The 18,659-nt window shown below is 45.0% G+C and overlaps 1 protein-coding gene across 3 annotated transcripts in view; it reads left to right on the top strand.

Moving 5' to 3' along the window:
• LOC122793038 overlaps positions 1-18,659 on the top strand; it is a 1,023,021-nt gene that overhangs the window by 74,775 nt on the left and 929,587 nt on the right. For all 3 annotated transcript variants that reach the window (XM_044060702.1, XM_044060700.1, XM_044060701.1), the window contains exon 3: positions 3,893-4,068. In XM_044060702.1, coding sequence (XP_043916637.1) covers positions 3,893-4,068 — 176 coding nt within the window. The remainder of the gene's footprint in view (positions 1-3,892; positions 4,069-18,659) is intronic.

Raw genomic sequence — 18,659 nt, 5'->3', positions numbered from 1 at the left:
CACTATCCTAAAGAGTTCATTATTCCTCCTCAAAGAATGATTATCACCACTGATGCCAACTGGGGGGAGGGCATTTCATTGGAGGGATTGTCCAAGGAACTTGATTATCCAGAGGTTAATCTTCATACACACATTGGAGATGGGGGCAGTCCTCCTAGTGTTGTGGGAAATGCAGGACCTTCTCTCTCTTCGAGTGATTTCAAGTCATGTATGTGGTGTGGTATTTGGACAACCAAGGAGAAGCTACATACTAGCCCCTTTACAGAGAAGCAAGTCATTAGAGTCTGGTAATGGGTGATCGCAGTCAGAAAGTAATGTGAAGCAATGCATATTCTAGGGAAAGTCCATTTTTAGCGGACAGGCTCTGCATGTCCATCCTAATGCCTCATGAGTAGTTTTTCAATCTAACTGTAGCTCATTAAATATTCATCCTCTGGGGCATGCCTTGCTGCAATCTCTTTGCTTCCCTGACCAACAAGTGCAGTAACTACTTTGCCCTGATCCATCTGAAGGGACATTCCCTGGCTGACGCTGTGGTTACACTGGCCTATTAGACTTCTACATGGGCCTCCTTTCCTGTAATGTCCAGCTTTTACAGAAAGCAGCAGCATGCAAAAGTTATCTTATTGCCCCATGTTGGCTATGGCAAATTCGGTTTCTTTTGTTAATGCCTCTCGAAGTATCCATATCTACTGTCCACCATCTGGGCAGCCTCATCTGGACTTGTTCAATCTCCAGTTTTGCTTTAAAGTTGTATAACATTATTTAATGTCTGTCTCTCATACTTTGTACCGTTATCTTTCAATGACTTTGTTTTATAACTCTCAACAAGTCTGATCATTAATTGTAAATTGTATTTTTTGTAATGGTGCTTTACTTGTCATTCCTCCATTGAAAAAGGGTCTTTAGGCCCAGTTTGGACTAACCCAGTAAACTGGTGGTTACTTGTTTATTCCAGTTCCTTTCATGACCAAGGACCCTTTATCGGAGTGTGGTTTGCTTCCTTTCTGCATCTCTAGAAGATTTCACTCTGTGAATATAGAAGTATGGAAATGCTGCTTATGGCCAAAGCAGGACATTGACCCCCTTCTCAGCATCAATTCCTGAAATCCTTCAGTTTTTAGTCTTATTAGTTTCTAGTTACTCCACGATCAGTGTTCAGCTAGTGTGTGTCCAACTTCCGTGACTCATTGTCTCTTATTCCGTTGCTTCCCATACATTGTGTAATGCATTTGGTTGGCTTTGCTTACTGGGAATATCCGACTGGGTGCAAAAATTGACCCTCTTCAGTGGAGGCCTGAGGAGAAAAGCTCCACATAGAAATTTTGACATTTTTAGGACATTTCAAATTTTAACAGTGAGTTTTGAAGACCATGCATTTCTGAGAGAATACTTTCCAAAATATTAATAGAAATTACAGAAAACAGCAGAACGAACTGGACAATATTTTAATAACCATAAATATGTTCGATAACTACATACTACATTATTGGTAGAGGTTACCAAAAATAGGAAAAATGACTTACCGGAGTAAAAAAGTAACTAATGTAAAGGATAAGATAATATTAAGACAGAGTAAAGAAAAAATTAAAACTGTATAGAGAGCGTAAAACATTCAATACAGAATAAGCATGGAATAATTGTGAATGAAAGTGGGTTTGTGAAATGAAATCTCTCCCTCAGTCCCTCAACCAAATAGTGTTATTGTAGGTACGGTACGTCACTTCAGTTTCTCCCTTCTTGTGTAGCTGTAAAGGGAGAATTATCAAAAATTCCCTCACAGTGGACTCCCCTAGATGGTGCAAGGGATCAATTATCTATCCCAACTTTCAAAACCTCAGTCTGACTGTAATGGAAAATAAGGTTCTGATCCCATTTAAGCACAATATTTAAGGTGCATATTTCAGCCATTTGTGCTTTTCTGCTACTGGACTCCCCCCTTCTTTATTCAAAGGTGAACAATCTTTAAAAGGTCAATTGTCTGAAATATCTGACTTGAAACACTGCTTTGCTCATTGCTCTGACTTCTGCAGGACTGTTATCTGAACTGCATGCAGTTATGTCTACTCTACCTTTTTTGATCTTTCATAAGGACAGAGTTGGTCTTGACCCCATCCCTTCCTTTTATGGCTGAGGTTTTCTGAATTCGCCCTAAACCAGACTATTCCTTTCCCTGTGTTCTGCTGTGAACTGAAAAACTAGAGTGAATTCTCCATATACTGAATGTTAACAGACAGCTAAGACATTACTTGGGCAAAACTATAAAGATTTTAGGCAATCTAACCAATTTTTTTTTATTATTTTAGCAAAAAGAAAAGTCTGCTAGTATCTAAGCAAACCATTTGTAGAAGGATGTCACATGCTACTCAAAAGTGGGCAAACGTCCCCCTCAGAATGCCAATGTTGGAGTTGTCCACTTCTGAAGATTTTTTTTTTTTTTTTTTTGAAAGGGGTGGGGGCCAGACCTATTCCAGAAGCAGTTACTTGGTCTTCAGTGTGCATTTTCACAAAATATTTCAAGCTTGAGTCTCTTTCCAGAGCTGAAGTAGGTTTTGCTAGAGCTATTTTACAAGGAATCCTAGTCTCTGGTCCTTCTCCATCATTCTTCCACAGCTTTAGCAATTGTCCATGAAGAACATTGTATGGTTGTGTTACACTTACTTGTAACAGTAGATGTTCAAATAGATCACCATTGCGGTACTACTATCCTCGTTCTACCCCCACCCCACCATTTTCCTGCACTTTCCATGACCAGGGTGGGGTATCATTTTTTGCTCTTCTAACATGACATAATTCCTTTAATGTTTTAGGGTTCAGCTTCCCTATTTGGGGCAAGAAAGATGAGTCTTGGCATCTTGGCATGACCATCCTTATACCAGCATGTACTCTCATGATAAGGACAGATGTATGGTGAGAGAGGAAGGAACCTAAAGCTTTTGTAGACTGGTCTGCTGTCCTTGGCAGGGTGAGTCCATATTATGGCTACTGCAACAGTGATCTATTCAGATGTGTATTGTAGCATAACTGTGGATGATGTTCTTCTTTCAGCTTTTCCCGGTTAGGGGTCGCCACAGTGGAACTCTGGTCCGCTAATGATTGGCAGATTTTTTACGGGTGCCGAGGTGCCAGCTCAACGCCCAACCTTCAACGAAGGCACGCCCATTTTGCACATGTCTTTTGAATGCCACTCTACCACGGGGAGGACATGCAGACTCCACACAGAAGGTGCTCCAGCCGAGAATCGAATGGGAGAACCTCTTGCTGTGAGGCAACAATGCTACCGCTGCACCACAGCGGCTTGGCATAACTGTGGATGATGAACATACTAAATTTATCGATTTCAACAAACCTGGTCACCTTCCTTTTCATTTCAATACTTTCCTGTTATGGGGCCTGGAGGAGTGACCTGAAGCCAGCCTTTGGTTGGTTAGCACAAATATCTGTTGAGATGGGTGGTGAATTATGGGAGTTAGGGGAAGAGATAAGAGTCTGGAAGAGTCTTAAGGTGGCAAGCGACTGTTTCCTGTGGCTAACTAGTCCCAGTATTGAAGTTGATGGATGTGTCATAAAGATGTAATGCTCTGACAAATGAGCTTTTATTTGCCAACAGCAGTTAAGAAACCTGAGCTGGCACTCTCAAGGTGATGGTGATACAGAGGAAAGATGTTAATGATGCACACAGCCATGCAGGTGACTAAGCCCAGAAGTTGATTATTGCTCAAATGAATTTGCCCTCTAAGATCTGCTGTGATGGCTGGTATCTTACATTCCTGTCCAAGAATACTGTGAGAAAAGGCTTGCATACGCCTTCTCCCATGCTAGTTGTTTGAAAACTTTATTTTGAAATGTGGATACAGTAAAACTTTTAAAATATATTTTATTTGTTTTGCAGATAACTCTTCTATAATTAAAATATCACTGAAACACAACAACAAGGCCCTGGCATTGGCCTTCAGTGCAGAAAAGGAGAAGAACCGAAATTTGATAAATGAGAAGATGCTACTCCAAAAAGAAATACAGACACTGGTTTTTGACCGTTCCCTGGTCCGCCAAAGTGTGAATCAATTGGTACTGTTTGTGTTATGTAAAAATGTTTTGGATTATTTGGTGTTTTACATATTATAGCAGTAGTGTTTGAGATCCTGACTACTGGAACAATCTTGGAAGGTGACTAACTTTTATTTCAGTAGAGATCAGTGTCGCTGGGGTTAGTATTGTACTTTTTTGCCGCCTTCAAAAGTTGCGCCCCTCCCCCTTCTGCTGGTACCTGAATGATCCATAAGGCTTAGGCCTATTAGCCAGCTGGAATATTTTCAGAAAACTAGTTAGTGGTATACTGTGGCATTTCAGCCACTGGCATGCATAAGGACAAATCGTCAAAGGCCTCAAGTTTTTTTAAAATTTGGCCTCAAGATTTTACCCTGGATACACACTGTCTGCATTTTGCTTGGGAATGGAACCTTGAAATGCTGAGTGCAATATCTGTTGACTTCAGCTGTAGGATCCTTCATACAAGTATGTAGAAATAAGGTGGTTTTTAATAGGTACCCAAGTAACGAGGAATCACCGACACATGGCAGAATACAAAATAAATTTTAAATATGCTTGTTTCTTTGGAATTTTATGGTCTGACGAAACGATAAGCATCACAAAAGCACTTGCCTCTGTTTTATTTGTTTGAGTGTATTCAATTCTTTTCTCTATTTTTATTCTGTGTGTCTGTGGTTCCTGGTTACTTGAGTAGTTGGTTGGGGATATTTTCTACAGGAACACCGTTAATTCTCGGGGGGGGGGGTTGTCTTTTCATTTGATTTTTAAAAGCTTTTTACTCTAAAGTACAACCAAGTAAAGAGAAGCATACATGGGCTGTGTGTATCTAAATCACTGGCTGTCTGTCAGGAGGGAGCTCATGCCAAGAAAGGCAAATCAGGGACCCAGCCTTGCAGTAGAGCAGGATTTGATCTCCTTAGGATCACATTTAGAGGTCATTGTAATGTACTTGCCTGATCCTGCTGCCAAGCGAAACTGAACTGCTTCTCTTTGAGATGGGAGCTTTCTAAATATCGGGAGTCGAAAGCTTCCTCTACCATTTTTTATTTTGGGTAGGACTGTTTGACTGCCCCTCCACTCTCCATGAATAGAACAGGTTGTTGAAGGCATTTGGTTAGGGCTGTACTTGACATAGTTATCCCCCCCAGTACATCTAGGAAGGCTGGAGAATGACCTTTGCCTTCAGTGTTTAATGCTGCTTTCCATGGCCCCATTTTAGCATCAGGCATGTCAGAAACAGCAGAGTTCCATCAGAATTTGGCAACACGAACTAGTAAAAAAGCACAAAAAACGACAAACTAGATAAACCAGAGAGCAGAATGAAGAGACACACACTTGGATTAATATTAAGCGCTTTTCGTTTATGCCACTACACAAACTTCATCAGACCAATCTGATGAAGTTTGTGTAGTGGCATAAACGAAAAGCGCTCAGAATTTGGCAACACCATTGATGGAATTTTGCCCTTTACTGTTGATGCCTCTAAGTACCACTGACCTCCATGCCCAACCTTTTTGCACCAAGGAGCACTGGCTTCCAGGCCTTCAGTACTGATGATTTGATCCTACCTTCACTCTGACTCACTTGGGGCCATTGTTAATGTGATCCACATCAGAATGTGAACTTCTTTACCAAAGTCTCCCTCCGAATCTGTGATGGAATTTGTATCAGGACTTTGTCCATTTTTAATTTCTCCAAGTCTTTTGGGTTTCTAATACCATTACGGAATGGACCCCATTTTTACATCAAAGTACAATTAAAGTTCATAAAATTAACATTGTTTCAATCTTTAATGTCAACCAGAAGTGCTCTTGGCACCCGCAATGTGCCCAGTAGTGACAACTGCTGCAATTCGTATGGAGTTATATGTATTGGTAACCTATCTAAATACAATTGTAGATTCTTTTTTATAAGACCCATTGCTCCTACTACTATTGGGACTATCTGGGTATCTTTCTTCCCCATTGCTCTCATTTCTGCCTGCAAATCCTGATAATGTTAAGTTGTCAATCTCGCCTTCATTCTTGCTGGATGGGTTCGGAGCCGATCCTCGGCTCCGACTCGGCCAATACTAAAGCTCGAGAGCCATTTCCACCGGCTCGAGGCTCCCCTATATCCCACAATGCTAGGAGGTAAATACCCAGATCTTGTTTGCTGCTTTAGCTACAAGGTGTTTGTTTCTACCGGCTCTGCAGGTTAGTAACTTTTTATAGTTATAAATCTTCAAACCCCTTATTTTTTCCCTTGAATAGTTTTCCTTACAGTTTGTTAGTTAACTATCTCTAGTTTCCTTCGGGTTCCCCTAATTGTTTTTCCCCATTTATCCCTTTTTTTCTTTAGGCCTTCAGGCTCTCCCCCCTTCCCCTTAGTCATACTTGTGGGAGTGGTTGGATCCTTTTCCCCTTTTTCTTAACAGGTGTGTCTGTGTGTGTGTCTGTTTTTCACAGTTTTTTTGTTTGTGATGTCTAAGGACTCTGAAGTCTCCGGCTTTAAGAAGTGTGACTCGTGCTGTCAGAAAATGTCTCTGACAGACAGTCACACTTCTTGTGTATATTGCCTGAGACCTTTTCACCTGCAGGACTCTTGTTCTGTCTGCCACGCTTTCAGTCCAAGAGTCCTGCAGGAACGCAAAAATAAATTAATACTGCAAGGCTTATTAAAGCCTGAAGGATCCCTGACCCAGACAGTGTCAGGAAAACCTTCCAAGCCTTCGGCTCCAGCTTCGGAGCAGTCTGTTGGTGGCTCTAAGACTTCCTCGACATAGACTCCTTCTGGAGCCGATGTCTCCAAGACTAAAACTGTCACCTCGGCTCCGGCTGGAGCCGAGAAGTCAGACTCAGACGGCTCCGACAGTTTTGTCGGAGCCACCTACTAGAAAGAGGTCTAGATCCCCATAAATTGGCTCTATCCACTCAGCCCCGGGATCTCCACTATTATCAGAGAGGAGCCATAGACTGTCCGACCATGATTTAGAGAGGGTGGTGAGCAGACTTCTCAAGTCCCAGGCACTAGCCCAAGTACTGCATAGTCCTACCCAACGGTCAGTGGATATACCCATCCCTTCCTCAGTTCCTCCTCCGATTCCCACGAGTTCGGAGCCGGAGCTTCTCGGAGCCGTGACTGTCGGTGCGTTGGAGCCGATACTTCCACTTTCGGCTCCGTTGTCTGCTCCGATCTCCTCCTTGGAGGGATCTGGGCACCGGGCTTCCCTCATCTGCTCCAAGGGGGCGAGTGGCATCGGACCCTTGTCCGAGCCCGTTCTCTCTCTTGGAGCCTCGGCGCTGGTGAGTTCGGCCCCGACATCGGCCTCGGAGCCATCCCTTTCGGTGCCGGGAGGAGTCCTTGTCTCTTCGGAGTGGGGATCTTCCGCCCAGCCTGATCGGGGCGCCTTCGAGGTCATGTGGAGCTTGCTAGACCCCGGTGTCTGCTCCACGGTCGGCTCCCTCAGCTCCTCCCTCTATAGTGCCTGTGATGGTCTCTACCCACCCTCTCGTCCCAGACCGTAGAGAGCCAACGTCTCAAGTTTCCCCACTGGGAATATCCTCCTCTTCCGAGGCTTCTCCTGATCCTTCAGGGGAACCCCCTCTGAAGAAACAATGCAAGAGGAAGCATATTGACTCCCCTGAGTCTGTCACCTCAGATACCGACTTGGATGAGTCTGAAGGGTCTCCACAGTCCTCCTCTGAGGATGTCTCCTTTTCAGACATCCTTGAGATCCTTAAACAGAGGGGGAACTGGTCCACCCTTAACCCTTCAGAGGACGAGTCGGTCTACCTAGAGGCTTTTGGCTCTCGCCCTTCCACCTCCTGGGTATCTCCTCCCTTTGACCCCCTCATGGAAGTGGTGGCAAGGAAGGCGTGGACAGCCCCTGATACGGTGGAACCTACCCCTCGAAGACCGTCCAAGTTTATTACAGCTCCTAAGGACAAAGAGTTCTTATCCAAGGGCATCTCTGTTGATGCTATGGTGGTGGCCGCAGCCACTAAGAAGGAATTAGCTGATCCTTCGGTACCTATCCATCCTCCTAATAAGGAATCTAGGACTATGGATAGGTACAGTAAGTGGATGTTCTCCTCAGTGACCTTTGCCATGCGTTCGCTGAACTACTTGTGTCACTTCACCCGTCTTCAGAGAGATATGATCAAGGAAATGGGTGATGCTTTGCAGGATCCAACAACTGAGGGGTTTCGCGACAAAATGAACTCCCAGCTGGTAACCCTGAATTTGATCGTCAACTCCTCCATGCGGCTTCTTTCTTATGCGGCCGATGGGGCGAGTAGGGCCGCTGTCACAGGTGTAGCTTTACGGCGTCACGCCTGGATGCGGCTTTGTAACTTTGCGGACCCTTTCAAGGCGTCCTTCACCAATTCCCCCTTTGATGGTACAGCGTTGTTTGGACCTCAGGTGAAGGACACGTTGACTAGGTGCGAACAGGATGGCAAGACTCTCTCTGCCATGGGAGTCTGGTTTTCCACCCCTTCCAGACCATATCCCAAGGGTCAGAAGGGGGGGAAATGTGGTTCCGCAAATCACAGGGAGTCTCGCCTGATGCACGCAGTCAGTTCCCCTCTAGAGGCAGAGGGGGGAACAATAGACGCCTCCCTAGGGGCAGGGGGGGGGATCCGCAGAATCTAGGTAGCAGAGAGACTCTCTCTGACAAACCTTTTCAGCATCCCTGAGAAGCTGCCCGACTGTCCACCTTCGGAGGCAGTCGGGGGAAGATTATCACTGTATCCAGAAGCCTGGCTTTCCCTCACTCAAGACAAATGGGTACAGTCGATTATATCCGAGGGTTACAAAATTCCCTTTGTCCACATCCCATCTCAACCGAAAGGGCCCCATCCAGACGTTCCACCCGGTCTAAGGGAACAAGCAGCACTAGAAATATCAATACTGCTGTCAAAAAGAGCTATCCAGCCAGTCCCGGCAGACCAACAAGGATCCGGAATCTACTCCAAATTCTTTTTGGTTCCAAAAAAGACAGGGGACTGGAGACCAATATTGGATCTCGGCAGACTAAACAAGTCTGTAAACAAAACAAAATTCCGGATGGTCACGCTTCAGTCCATTCTACCCTTCTTGGGTCAGGACAATTGGATGTGCTCAGTAGACCTTCAGGATGCGTACTATCATATCAAGATGCACAGACGCTCCAGAAGGTTCCTCCGCTTCCGGCTGGGAGCCAGTCACTACCAGTTCAGAGCCCTGCCCTTTGGTCTCACTACAGCCCCCCGAGTGTTCACCAAATGCATGGCAGTGGTCACGGCTCATCTGAGACGTCAAGGATTCCAGGTGTTTCCATATTTGGACGACTGGCTCCTTACTGCTACCACCAGGCTTCAACTTCTCGTATCCAGAGACTACACCATTCATACTTGTCAAGCTCTAGGTATTTCCATAAATTTCGGAAAATCTGCCTTGTTGCCTTGTCAGGCTATTACCTTTATAGGCGCCACCTTAGACGCAATTCATCTTTCCGCGAAACTAACAGAGCAAAGAGTATCAGATATCCGCAAACATGTTCACATTCTTCTTCAGTGCGACAGGATCAAATCCAGGTTTGTCTTGAAGGTCTTGGGTCTCATGGCAGCTGCCATTACACTTCTGCCTCTAGCACGCTTTCACATGCGGATCCTCCAGTGGATGCTGATGTTCATCTCACATTGCTGCAGTCCTTACATATGGGTAGTCCGCTGTCCTCGGTCGGCCCGAATACCAAAGTATTAGGCTGACGTCGGTCATGGGCGCTCAAATCTGACATCAGAGCGTCAGGGTATAAAAGCGCATGACCGACGTCATATCCTCAGTCTTTTTTGCCGCATGGTCCGATGCAGAAGCAGCGTTGCAAGTGCCGTTCGGCGTTCTGAAATTTTCGTATTCTGGGTTTCAGACCGAAACCAAGTTGGGCTAAGTACCCCGTTGGGGAATATTTTTGTTTTTTCTTGCCTCAGTTAATTCCGGATGTCAGAAAAAGTGAATAATTGTATTTCTTGTGGGAAACAGATACCGCATAGGGATGATCACTCTCTCTTTTCCTTGTTTGGGACCGGACCACGACGTAGTCGGGTGTCGGTTTTGTGCTAGGTTTAATAAGCGCACTATAAAAAGAAGGTTAGATTGTGCTAGGTTAGTCTTTGGTAAGCGGTGTAATTATAATGTGCCGTCGGATCCTCCGACGCCCGCTTCCACGAAGAAGCGCAAAGACAAATCCTTGTCCTGCAGAAACTACAGTGGAGCAGGTGGATCCGGCTGAAGTTTCTGTTGAGTCTCAGGGGGAAACTTTGATTTTGCAGGATGTGGCCTCACAGGAGTCAGGTCAAGCTGAAGGGGCCTCTCAGGTTACTGTTCTCCCTTCTATGCCTAAGGTGGTTAGGCCTTCTGCTACTATTTCTAAGGCTTCTTCTAAGGGCAGGTCTGTTTTGCCTTCCTCTGGTGTTCCTCCAGGTACTTCAGGGTCTGTGCCTAAAAAGCACATGCTTAAAATGGCAGAAGATTTGATTACTTTAATTAGAGGTTCTATGCCCCCTCCTGATAAGAGGCCCAGGGTGGAGCCAGAGTTGGAAAGTTTGGATCAGGCCTCAGAGGACTCAGACTCTTCTGCTGAAGATATTCAAGATTTTCCCCTTATTCGGATTCTGATGCAGAGGATTCCACTCCTTCTGCTTCTCCTCCAGAGGATTTTTCATTTTCAGAAACTCTGCATTCCATGAGGGAGCATTTTAAGTGGGAAGGACAGGATTTCTCTGATTCACGGAAGAGGCTTAGGGAATTCTTGTTTTACCACAGCATAGACCCTTGGCTATACCTCCTGTTTTGGATGTTGTTCAAGATGTTTTCTCGGAGGCTTCCCTTAATCCAGATTCGTTGCCTCCTGCGCCAGTTAAACCGGACAGGTATTACAGGGTGCCTGAGGCTCATAAATATCTGTATAAGAGTCCTAGGGCGGACCCAGAAACTATTAGTCAGGGGCCTAAGGGTGTTAGAGCTTCTGTTGTAAAGAATCCAGTTCCTCTAGATAAGGAAGCTAGAGCTTTGGATAGATGGGGTAAGAAGGTGTATACCTCTTCTACTTTAGCAATGAGGGCTTTAAATTGCCAGTTTCATATGTTGAAATATCAGAATTTCCTCCTTTCTCAGCTAAAATCTAAAGTGGATGCTTTGGCAGAGGGCATAGAGTGTAAAGAATTGCAGGATTTAGTACATGTCTCTGAACAGGTGGGTAAGCATTCTTTGCAGTGTGGTTTTGATGCTGTACAGGCCTCTTCTAGGGTGGCTGCCACTGGTTCAGTTCTTCGTAGGCACGCCTGGCTTAAGGATCAGAATTTGTCAGAGCATGTTAAGACTAGAATTCTGGATGCCCCTTTACAGTCTGAAGTTTTGTTTGGTCCCCCTGTGGAGTCGGTTTTGAAGAAAATGGAAGACAAGGCTAAGTCCATGCAGACTGTTAAAGATTTTTTGCAGGTGCAACCTCCAAAGTTTAGTAGAAATTGTCCTACTAAGGGGTGGACCTACCCTTCTTCTGATTCTCAGTCTAGGGGTAGATCTAGACGTGGCAGGGGCAGAGCTCACAGTACATTCAGGCCTAGAACTTGAGTTCACCTGCACAATCTGCAGGTGAGGGCAGGGGCCAGTCCTTTCGTAAACAGGCCCAATGACCTGCATTTTCAGCTGGCAGATTCTTCTTCTCTGGCAGCTCCTTTGGGAGGAAAGTTGGCACTCTTCAAGCAAAACTGGCTTTTAGTCACCCAGGACAAATGGGTATTGGACATTATAAACCGAGGCTACAAGTTCTATTTCCATACATTGCTTCCTTTCAAAGGCATGCCAGACGTTCCTCCTCGGCAAAGGATAGAGGCTCACAAGCAGATTTCTTTACTTCTTCAAATGGGAGCTATACAGCCAGTTCCTCTGTCAGAAGTAGGACTAGGATTTTATTCTCGCCTGTTTCTAGTACCAAAGAAAGGGAACACGTGGAGACCAATTTTGGATTTATCTATCCTCAACACTTATCTGGACATTCCAAAGTTCAAAATGCTAACGTTACAACAGCTTTTACCTCTGTTGGGAAAAGATCACTGGATGGTAACTCTGGATCTCAAAGAGGCTTATCTTCATGTTCCTATCAGGCCCAGTTGCAGGAGGTACCTGCGTTTTGGCTGGAAATTTACATTATCAGTTCTCTGCATTGCCCTTTGGCTTATCTACTGCGCCCAGAGTGTTCACAAAGGTTCTGGCTCCAGTGATAGCCTTTTCAGGTTAAGAGGAATACAGATTTATCCTTATTTGGACGATTGCCTGATTATTGCACAACACAAAGACAAACTTCTGCATCATCTACAGTATGTGATGGTAGTGTTAAGATGCCTAGGGTATTCTGTGAACGAAACAAAGTCCAGTCTAGTACCCTCTCAGGACATGTGCTTTCTGGGTGTGAGACTGAATACAGCTTCCCAGATGGCCTTTTGACCCCGGACAAACAAAGAAGCCTTTCTCTTTATTTCCATCAAATGTCTCTACAGTCCAGGCTGACTGCAAGGACAGTCCTTCAAGCCTTGGGGTTCATGGCATCTTGTATTCTAGTGCTTCCCAATGCCAAACTGCATATGAGGAAGCTTCAATGGTATCTCAAAAATGTATGGACACAACACTGCCAAGATCTAGACACTGTCATTCAGATAATACCTTGCATTCAGAAAGAGTTTTTGTGGTGGGCTCAGGAATGTCACCTAAACAAGGGACTCTCTGTGACCCGACCAGAGGCGAGTCAGATTCTAACGACAGATGCCTCGGACAAGGCTTGGGGAGCACACCTCAATGGAAAATGGGTGCAAGACACGTGGCCTGTCAGACTTCAACATTTGCATATCAACTTGAAGGAGATGTTAGCAGTCCAATTTGCATTGATGGCTTTCAAGGATTTACTTCACCCAGGACAGGTGTTGATTCAAATAGACAACACTACTGTCATGTGGTACATCAACAAGCAAGGGGGAACCCATTCTTACCCTCTTTGCAGGCAAGCGATGATTTTGTGGGAGACTGCTCTCAGTTTACACCTCAATCTTCAGGCAAGGTTTCTACCAGGAGCACAGAACTCCTTAGCGGATGTGTTGAGCAGACAAATTGTGGATCCTCACGAGTGGAAACTGGATCCTCATGTGTTTCAAAAGTTGACAGTGTTATGGGGGACTCCAGACATAGATCTGTTCGCTTCTCCACTAAATTACCAGTTGCCAAAGTTTTGCACAAAAATGTTTCATCCCACAGCTTGGAAGGTGGATGCTCTATCATTCAGTTGGAGCAATCTTCATGTCTATGCCTTTCCACCTCTGCCTCTCATTCCCAAGGTACTCCTGAAGGCCAGAATAGACAAGCCATCCATGATTCTGATAGCGCCGGATTGGCCTCGATAGCATTGGTACCCACTACTGAGGAGTTTGGTACGGGAGTCTCCATGGCCTCTGCCTTTGATTCCGCATCTTTTGTCTCAGGAGGGCAATCACTTCCTCAATGTCAAGATTCAGTCTCTGCATCTCACAGCCTGGCATATTTTGTTTTAGGCCCTGGAGGGTCTCAGCTTCCACAACAAGTTTTGAATGTTATTTTGGAGGCCAGAAGGCCTAGTACAAGGAAAGTTTACGCTGATAAATGGAGGAGATTTTTTCTTTGGAGCAAAGCGAAGGACTTTGATGTTTCCAAGCCTGATTTAAGTGTTTCTCTTTAATATCTTACTGAGTTATTGGACAAGGGTTTGTCTTTCTCCTCGATAAAGGTTCATGCTGCAGCCATTTCTGCTCACTATGACTGTGACCCTCCTTTTATTTTCCCATCCTTTGTTTAAGCAATTTCTTAGAGGGGCAAAGAACATAAGACCCCCACGTAGAGCTCCTACTCCTGCTTGGGATCTCAATTTTGTGTTGGAAAAGCTTACTCTACAACCTTTTGAGCCTGCAGCTACTGCCGAGTTAAAGTATTTATCATGGAAGACTGCTTTTTTGTTGGCCATTACCTCTGCAAGAAGGGTTTCTGAATTACAGGCCCTTATGGCAGTGGAACCTTTCCTGATTTTTCATAAGGATAGGGTATCTTTGCACTAATCCTTCCTTTATGCCTAAAGTGGTTTCTAGTGTGGCCTTGAACCAAACTATTCATTTGCCTACTTTTTATGCAAACCCCCAAAATAAAGGGGAGAAGATTTTGCATACTTTGGATATTCACAGGCAGTTACGTTATTATTTGAGCAGAACCAAGGGGTTCAGGCAGTCTCAGCAGTTGTTTGTTTCTTTTGCTTTGGGTTCTCAGGGAAAACCTGTTTCAAAACAAACTATTTCTAAATGGATTGGGTTTTGTATTTCTTTCTGTTATTCCCATCATGGTAAGGAGATTCCGCTGGAATCAGACCTCATTCCACTAGAGCTACTGCCACTTCTACTGCCTTTCTAAGGGGGGTAGCTACAAAAGATATTTTGAAAGCAGCCACTTGGAGTTCAGTACATACTTTTTCCAAGCATTACCACCTTCCTCTTTATTCTAAGTCTAGGGCTGGATTTGCCACTGCAATATTACAGGACATTTTAGCAGCCCCTCATGCTTTATGATTTTGCCATCCTCCCTTTACCTCTGCTTTGGGATTCTACCCATATGTAAGGACTGCAGCAATGTGAGATGAAGAACATAGTACAGTTTTGTACCTACCATAAATGTAGATGTTCGAAGATCCACATTGCTGCAGTCCAATTTACCCTCCCTCCTTCCCCTCTGTAGTTTAGCATGGTTATATGGTTTGGGTGATGGTTGTTGTTGGGCATGTTTTTGGGAGGTATCCTGTTTTTGGGCTGTGGCCTTTCTTTTAGGGCCTTCTGACATCTGGGGCAAGAAAAGACTGAGGATATGACGTCGGTCATGCGCTTTTATACCCTGACGCTCTGATGTCAGATTTGAGCGCCCATGACCGACGTCAGCCTAATACTTTGGTATTCGGGCCGACCGAGGACAGCGGACTACCCATATGTAAGGACTGCAGCAATGTGGATCTTCGAACATCTACATTTATGGTAGGTACAAAACTGTACTTTTTCTCAGTGGTCCTTCCAGCAGCTCCCAGTGTCTCACACTATTCTGCTGACCCAATCATGCAAGAAGAATCTAACTTGGTGGATGACCTCCCCTCAAGTTCTTCAGGGCAGATCATTTGTTCCCCCCCTCCGGTTGCCACGGTGACAACGGACGCCTACCTGATCGGGTGGGGGGGGCATTGTCAGGGCAGGACGGTTCAGGGCACATGGCAACCTTTCGAAAGCCATCTGCACATAAATGTTCTGGAGATGAGAGCAGTACCTTTAGCGTTGCAAGCCCTTCAGCACTCTCTTCCCACCGGGACTATTGCAATTCAGTCAGACAATATGTCTGTAGTATGGTACATCAACAAACAGGGCGGAACCAAGTCTTATCCCTTATGTCGAGAGGCACTCAGACTTTGGCAGTGGGTGATCTCATCTCAGCGGTTTCTGATAGCAACGCACATCCCCGGGAAGTCCAACGTGATAGCAGACAAGTTGAGCAGGGCCATACTCATACCACACGAGTGGTCTCTCAAACAGTCAGTGCTAGAAGAAATCTTTCATAAATGGGGTCAACCTTGCTGCAATCTTTTTGCTACTCCCCAAAACAGCAAGTGTCACGATTTCTTCACCCTCTGTCCCCTACCAGGTCAACCTGCCAGGGACGCTCTAGTCCACGATTGGCCCCGGGGACTTCTGTATGCCTTTTCCCCCTTTCCACTGATCTCTCAAGTAATTCAGAAAGCTACTGCTTTGAGAGTCGACATGATCCTCATTGCCCCTTACTGGCCTCGTCAGATATGGTTTCCGTTCCTTCACCGTTTTCTGTTAGAGCAGCCTTGGCATCTGGATCCAGTGCCAGATCTTTTGACCCATCAATCGGGTCAGCTGCACCACTCCCTCCCATCTCTCAACCTCACAGCTTAGTTGCTCCGCTTCCTGCCCTAGCCAGGCTTCCTTAAATTTCCCATTCGGTCCGTAACATACTTATAGCTTCCCACAAGTCTTCTACAAGAAGGATTTACAATAGCAAGTGGAAACGTTTTTCCTTCTGGGCAGCAACTTATAATATAGACCCTTTCACTGCACCTATCCAGTCTATACTAGACTTCCTGGCAGAACTTTTTCACTCAGGTTCTTCTCCATCTACTATTAGAGTACAATTGGCGGCTATATCTAATTTCCATGTAGGCTTTTCAGACTCCAGCATCATGTCCCATAAACTTTGCAAAGCGTTTCTAAAAGGTATCTTTTTGCTCAAGCCCCCAATTAGAGACCCCCCACCTCAGTGGGACTTAAATTTGGTTCTAGCCTCCTTGATTCTCCCCCCCTTCGAATCGGCCGCTTCCTGCTCTCTGAAATTGCTTTCATGGAAAACCCTTTTTCTAGTAGCTATAACATCTGCTAGACTGGTATCTGAACTTCATGCTCTTTGCAGTCGTCCTCCATACTTAGTCTTCCACAAAAACAGGGTGTCCCTTCGGACCAACCCTTCCTTTTTACCGAAGGTTGCTTCTGAGGCGAATCTGAATCAGACAATCGACCTTCCAGTCTTCTTCCCTAATTATTCCAACAAGGCAGAACAAAAGTTACATTTCCTAGATGTCCATCACCAGCTTCGCTATTATTTGGATAGGACTAAACGGTTTAGGAAGTCTGACCAGCTCTTTCTATCCTATGCAGAAGGCAAGGTGGGCCTTCCAGTTTCCAAAGTGTCTCTTTCGAGATGGCTGGCCTCTGTAATTACTTTCATTTACGATCTCAGACACCAAAAGCTACCATCACGACCTAGAGCTCATTCAACCAGAGCGTTCGCTACGTCTGTAGCATTTCAAGACAGACTGCCCATAGATTCCATCTGTCAAGCAGCTACATGGGCTTCTCCTCATACCTTTATCTCACATTATAAATTGGATATGGCCTCCAGAAACCGGGCTAACTTTGGTTCCACTGTACTCAAGAGTCTGCTCCGATGAGCCACCCAGGATAAGGGTGCTAGGGACGCGGTCCCATCCAGCAAGAATGAAGGCGAGATTGACAACTTTAACATTGAGAAGTTATGTACCTACCATAACGTTCCATGTTAGTTGTCGTCTTCTCGCCTTCTTTCTTGCGTCCCACCCTCCATCCCCCTAGCCTGGACAGACCGAGAGGATCCTTGGGATCTTTTATCTTCCAAAGCATCATCCACCTCTATTGCCCCTGTTTGATAGTTCTACAGGTAGTCCTTCTATAGAGGTGGATTCCCCTTTTTTTCTCTGTCTCTGGGAGACCAGCACTGCTATTCTTCAGCTATCAAACGAGATCTGGGTATTTACCGCCTAGCATTGTGGGATATAGGGGAGCCTCGAGCCGGTGGAAATAGCTCTCGAGCTTTAGTATTGGCAGAGTCTGAGCCAAGGATCGGCTCCGAACCCATCCAGCAAGAAAGTAGGTGAGAAGAAGACAACTAACATGGAACGTTATGGTAGGTACATAACTTCTCATTTTATGACTCTCTCTCTCTCTCTCTCTCTCTCTCTGTATGCAAGACACTGTAGTCACTGGGTGTGGCGATTTCGGTGATCAATGCTACTTTTGTCTTCTTTTCATGGACCTTTATATCCAGATGTTATATTGTCCCATCTCACCTTCATTCTTGCTGATTGGGTTCAGAGCCGATCCTCTGCTCCAACTCTGCTGCATACCAAAGCTCGAGAACTTCCACTGGCTCGAGGCTACAACCTATTCCAAAATGCCTAGCGGCTGTTCCCCAGATCTCGTTTGCCACTTGAAGCATCAGGATTGTCTTCGCTGGCTCAGGCTAGTTACTACTTTTATTACACATTAATCTCTTTTTTTGCAGAAATTGTTAAGTTAGAGCTTCTTAATACATTTCCTTGTTGAGTGCTATTCTGGTAGTGTTATTTCTTTACTTGGTGTGTTTTTTGGCTGTTTCCCTTTTTTCTTCTTCTATCCCATTAAAGAATCTGTTTAAATTAGAGGATTCCTTTCTTTTCTGCCCGGGTTTTTTTTTTTTTTTTTGACTGCTGCTTTTCTATCCCTTAAGTGTCCCCATTTAAGTTATAGGCATCGTCTTGGGCTGGAGGAGACTGTCGTTTAACTTGGAGACTTCTGTTCCAACCCTCTCCTCTCCACTTTGTTTAAAAAAAAAAAAAAAAAAACTCTCTTGCCTTTCTCACTTGCCTTCTGACCTGTTTAATATTGCTATTGATATTGTAGTGGTTTTGTTTTTGGTCTCTTAATGTGAAAAGAATCTGCCAAGGAATCAAGACAATCTGGGTTTAAAAAGTGCGATTCATGCACCCAGCAAATGTCTTTAACGGGCAGACACACAAGTTGTGTATTGTCTAGGGGCAGTCCACCTGCAGGATTCCTACTCCGTTTGTCATGGGGTTAGTGCAAGGGTCCTGCAGGAGAGGAAGAATAAACTTATTTTAAGAGGTTTATTGAAAGGGCGTTTTGAGATAACGGGAGAAGGTAATCAGGCCTCAAAATCTGACATGCAAAAAGTCAGCTTCGTCTGCTCCGACTTCTGAGCCATCAAGC

Source organism: Protopterus annectens, chromosome 2.part0 (assembly GCF_019279795.1).
Source record: "Protopterus annectens isolate FY-2018-M chromosome 2.part0, PAN1.0, whole genome shotgun sequence".
Lineage (NCBI taxonomy): Eukaryota > Metazoa > Chordata > Ceratodontiformes > Protopteridae > Protopterus > Protopterus annectens.
This window is presented reverse-complemented; position numbering and strand designations above follow the sequence as displayed.